General features: G+C 33.0%; 1 protein-coding gene across 1 annotated transcript; it reads left to right on the top strand.

Moving 5' to 3' along the window:
• Nucleotides 1–883: 883 nt before the first annotated feature.
• Nucleotides 884–3,757, top strand: LOC112500271 (cysteine-rich receptor-like protein kinase 2). The gene is made up of 8 exons (XM_025103702.1): nt 884–1,271; nt 1,370–1,785; nt 1,848–1,967; nt 2,072–2,181; nt 2,297–2,507; nt 2,595–2,826; nt 2,902–3,052; nt 3,133–3,757. Exons 1-8 carry the CDS (start codon nt 901–903, stop codon nt 3,478–3,480), a joined length of 1,959 nt encoding a protein of 652 aa, XP_024959470.1. The 5' UTR covers nt 884–900; the 3' UTR covers nt 3,481–3,757.
• The last annotated feature ends 839 nt before the right edge of the window (nt 3,758–4,596 follow it).

Below are 4,596 nucleotides of genomic sequence, written 5' to 3' on the forward strand. Positions count from 1 at the left end.
GAATATTTAATTATTATTTTTAAGAAAAATTATATTATCTATACTATATTATATATATAGCATTTGACAAAAACCCTTAAAAATTATTTTTTATGCGTGAAGTACTGTTTATTGATACATATTACTTAAAATTCAAGATTACAAGTAATTTTACGTAAATATAACTTATTAAAGCTTCATTTTTAAATTTGTGTAACTACCTGCAGATAAACATCTATTTTAAATATAAAAAATCTAAAATATAATTATGATAATCATTTAGTTTTAACCAAATGTTTAATTATTATCTTTAATAAAAATTATATTATTAAACCAAAAATAAATTACTTTGTTATTAGACCTAAATTAAATTATAATAAAAAAACGAAAACTATTAGATAGTTAATTTAATACTAATATCGATTTTTATTTTTTAAAAAAAATTATGCTATTCTCAAATTTATATTTCATTTAAAAATAAAAAACATTATCGTTTTCTTAAAACCACATAAAATCGTATTATATCGATAGAGACAAATAATAAAAACTAAACATTAAAATGAAGATTTATCTCGCTGTATTAGTCGAGTATCATTTTAGTATGGTTGAAAAGGAAAGAAATGTAGAATTATAAAACTCTTAATATTAATTAATTTGGATATAATTTCCACATACCATTTATTTGTGAATATAAATTTGGATAAATTTACCTTCACAAAATGGGTCTTGGGATAAGGCTGGAAAGGACCCTACCAACCACTATTTCACACCAAAGACAAGTAAGTGGAAATGATTGACCCGTCACCCAATATAAAATAAGTCCATCACTTTGTTAGACCACAATTCTTGACTGCTACAATAAGTTTGGCATCTCTCCTCCATCTCTCTTATTGTGTTTCTTCTGGGTTCTCACGGTGGTTGATGGCTGTCTTGATTGTGTTGCTTGTGTTATTGCTTATTGAACCAGGAACTGCGCAGTCAAACGACCTTGATAACAGAACTAATATCCCCATCCTATCGTTCTGTGGTAGTATTGCTCCGAGAAGTCTGTCAAATTTAATCAAGAATCGTGACTCTACCCTTGATGATCTCAGAACGCAATTGAGCAGAAGGGTGCTTTATGCCAGAGCACAGGCTCTAAGTGCTGGCGACTCTGTCTTTGCAGTAGCCCAGTGCAGGAACTACCTCTCGACAGATCAGTGCGTGGCTTGTTTTGATGCTGGCGTTTCTGTACTCGTCAATTGCACAACGGGCAATGGTGCTTTTGTTTTTCTGGATGACTGCTTTATCAGGTCAGCTTTTCTTCCATTTACCATGCATACATTTCATTATCATTGTCAAGGAGTTTGGGACAAGAAGTCCTAAATCTTCTACTTCCTTTGTTGTTAAGGTACGAGGACTTTGCAGACTTCTATAATAACCCAAAGGTGAGCCAGGATGGAACTGGTACCCCATTTTCATCATGCGGAAATCAGCCAGCATCTCAGCCAACAACAACTTTTAATCAAACTGTAGATAAGTTGTTATCGGATGTTAGAGACGCTACTCCAAAAACCTCTAATTTCTATGTAGCATCCACAACGCAAATCACAAGTGAAAATGCAACAATGTACGCGTTTGCACAGTGTGTTGAAAATGCAAACGCCACCAGTTGCCAAACCTGTATGGACACAGCATATAACCGTTTATATAACTGCCTTCCAAGTACGGAAGGCAGGTTTTTCGACTTGGGGTGTGTTGCAAGGTATTCAGAGACTCCATTTTTCAGTGACAACCAGACAACAAATGTCATAAATGTCTTAAAGGGTAAGACCACTTCTTTCAGTTTCCTGAAATTATAAATTGTTAACCATATAATTATATGATAGGACATTCAAGCATGGTAGCCATAATTGCTGGAGCTGTTGGGGGTGTGGTTCTTCTTTTGCTTATCCTTGGTTTGTGGTTATTGTATCGACTACGGATGAAGTCGAAGAAGACTGAAGAAGGTGATTTGTATATCTGTTTTGTATGATATATTGTATACTAATTCCAACAGATGTATAACATCCATCTATATGTATATGTGGACCATGTTATGATTTTGATTCAGAGGATCTGAAGGGGGGAATTAGTTACAATTATAAAGATCTGCAGTTGGCAACCAATGATTTCAGCGAAGAGAATATTCTAGGGAAAGGAGGTTTCGGTGAAGTGTTCAAGGTTACTTTACTTATCAACTTATTATAAGTTAGAAGAGTTTAACTTCTTCAAAAACTCCTTATTACCCGTTTGACACCCAAACACCCCCTAAAGGATAGTGTTTGATTTTTGACAGGCAATCCTTGACGATAATAGCATTGTGGCAGTGAAGAAACTTCAAGTACAACATGCTAGAGCGAAAGAAGAATTTCAGAATGAAGTTATGCTTATAAGCAACGTTCATCACAAAAATCTTCTACGTCTCCTCGGATGGTCTAGTGAGGGATCTTATCTACTTCTAGTGCTGGAATATATGCCGAATGGAAGCCTTGATCGATTCTTATGGGGTATGCAAAAACTAGTAATAATTGTCGTATGAAATCTTCATTTTGAAACAATTGGAATATTATGGTAATAAAGTGTTCATAATGGAGGTGCAAAAAAGGGGAGTCTGGACTGGAGCCAACGATTTGAGATAATATTTGGGATCGCTAGGGGTCTTGCTCATCTACACAATGAATTCCATGTCAAAATCATTCACAGAGATATCAAGTCGAGCAACATTCTCCTTACTGATGATTTTAAACCCAAAATAGCAGATTTTGGGTTGGCAAGGTTTCAACCAGAGGACCAAACTCATGTTAGCACCAAGTTTGCAGGGACATTGTAAGTTCGGTTTATGATATAACTGCACTTCATTGAATAAAGTCGACACTTACAGCTATGGAGTTATAATGTCAGGGGTTACACAGCACCAGAATATGCACTTCGAGGTCTTCTATCGGATAAAGTCGACACTTACAGCTACGGAGTCGTGATTCTTGAAATCATCAGCGGCCGAAGGAGTACCGAAGTGAAATCCGATAGTCCATCCGCGTACCTCCTTGAACATGTGAGATGCCACATTCATACACTTTTTCCTATTGTTATTTTGAACTCTTTTAAATGGGTTTGGTGTGATTGGGAGAACAGGCATGGAAGTTGTACGAGGAGGAAACACATGTGAAGTTCATCGATGAGACACTGGAATTGAACGAATACCAACGAGAACATGCGATGAAGATCATCGAGATTGGTTTGTTGTGCACCCAGTCACCAGCTTCAAAAAGACCAACCATGTCTGAAGTGGTTGTAATGCTTCAGGATGGTCAATCATTGGGGAAAAGACAGCTAACCAGACCTACTTTCGTGAACAATCATGATAGGAGGGTTAATATAGGCTCTGCAAATTCTAATGGTGCTCCTACTGTTTGGAAAAAGCCAAAGGAATTAGAGGTGAATGAGCAGATACACAGTGAAAAAGCAGATGATAAAGTGTGATGGAGAAGGGGATTAATGTTACATAATTAAATTTTTTGGGTTGCTGAAATCACTTGTCGTTGGTCCGATCATCGCTCAAATCACTCTTCGTCGTCTTTTTCTCTGCATCGATTGCTCGGACAAGTAAGCAATTTAAAGTGATGTTTGAAGAGTATCGATTTATGTTTAGTGGTTCTTCAAAGAATATAGGTTTATGTTATAGTACGACTTTTGAAATCCCATTTGTTCATAAAAATTTCATAAGATTAAACAATTTCATGAAAAAATTTCATAAGATTAAACATTGAAATCGACAGATGAGGGTGGTTTGCACGGTTTGTACAAATTTCATATAATATTTTTTTTGATGAAGTTGTTTCATATATGGTTATGAAATTATTTCTTATAATTCTTAATGAAGTGTTAATGAAATTGTTTCATGTATTTCTCTAAAATTAAAATAATAAAGATGATAATATCCATGATTAACACCCTCCACAATAAAAATGATTAATCAACCTCTCATAATTACAAAAAAATGAACAAAATAAAAAATTATGATTAGTTGAATGAGTTTTGTACGGTTTGTACAAATAACGTGGTTTGTATAGTAAACCTCCTATATATATATATATATATATATATATATATATATACTAGAAGCGTACTCGCGCAATACAGCGAGATACATCGTGATTTTTATATTTCATTTTATTCTTTATTTCAGTCGATGTTATAATATGGCTTTATATGATTTTGAGAAAACGATAATGTTTTTATTTTTGAATAAAATATATGTTTGAAGATATCATAAAATTTTGACAAAAAATATATCGATATTAGTATCAAATTAACTATTTAAAATTCCTCATTTTTTGTGTAATATTTTAATTCAATTTTCTTATAATTTAATTTATGCACAATAACGAAGTAATTTRTATTTGGTTTAATAATATAATTTTTTTATAAAGATAATAACTATTTATTTTGTTTGAACTCGATAATTATTCTAATTATATTTTAGATTTTTTTATATTTTAAAATAATATGTTCATCCTCTATTTGATTATGTTTATCCGCGGTTATTTTAACAAATTCAAACATCGAGCTTTAATAAGTTGTACTTATGCATAATTA

This window comes from Cynara cardunculus (genome assembly GCF_001531365.2).
Source record: "Cynara cardunculus var. scolymus isolate 2C chromosome LG 17, CcrdV1, whole genome shotgun sequence".
Classification (NCBI taxonomy): Eukaryota; Viridiplantae; Streptophyta; class Magnoliopsida; order Asterales; family Asteraceae; genus Cynara; species Cynara cardunculus.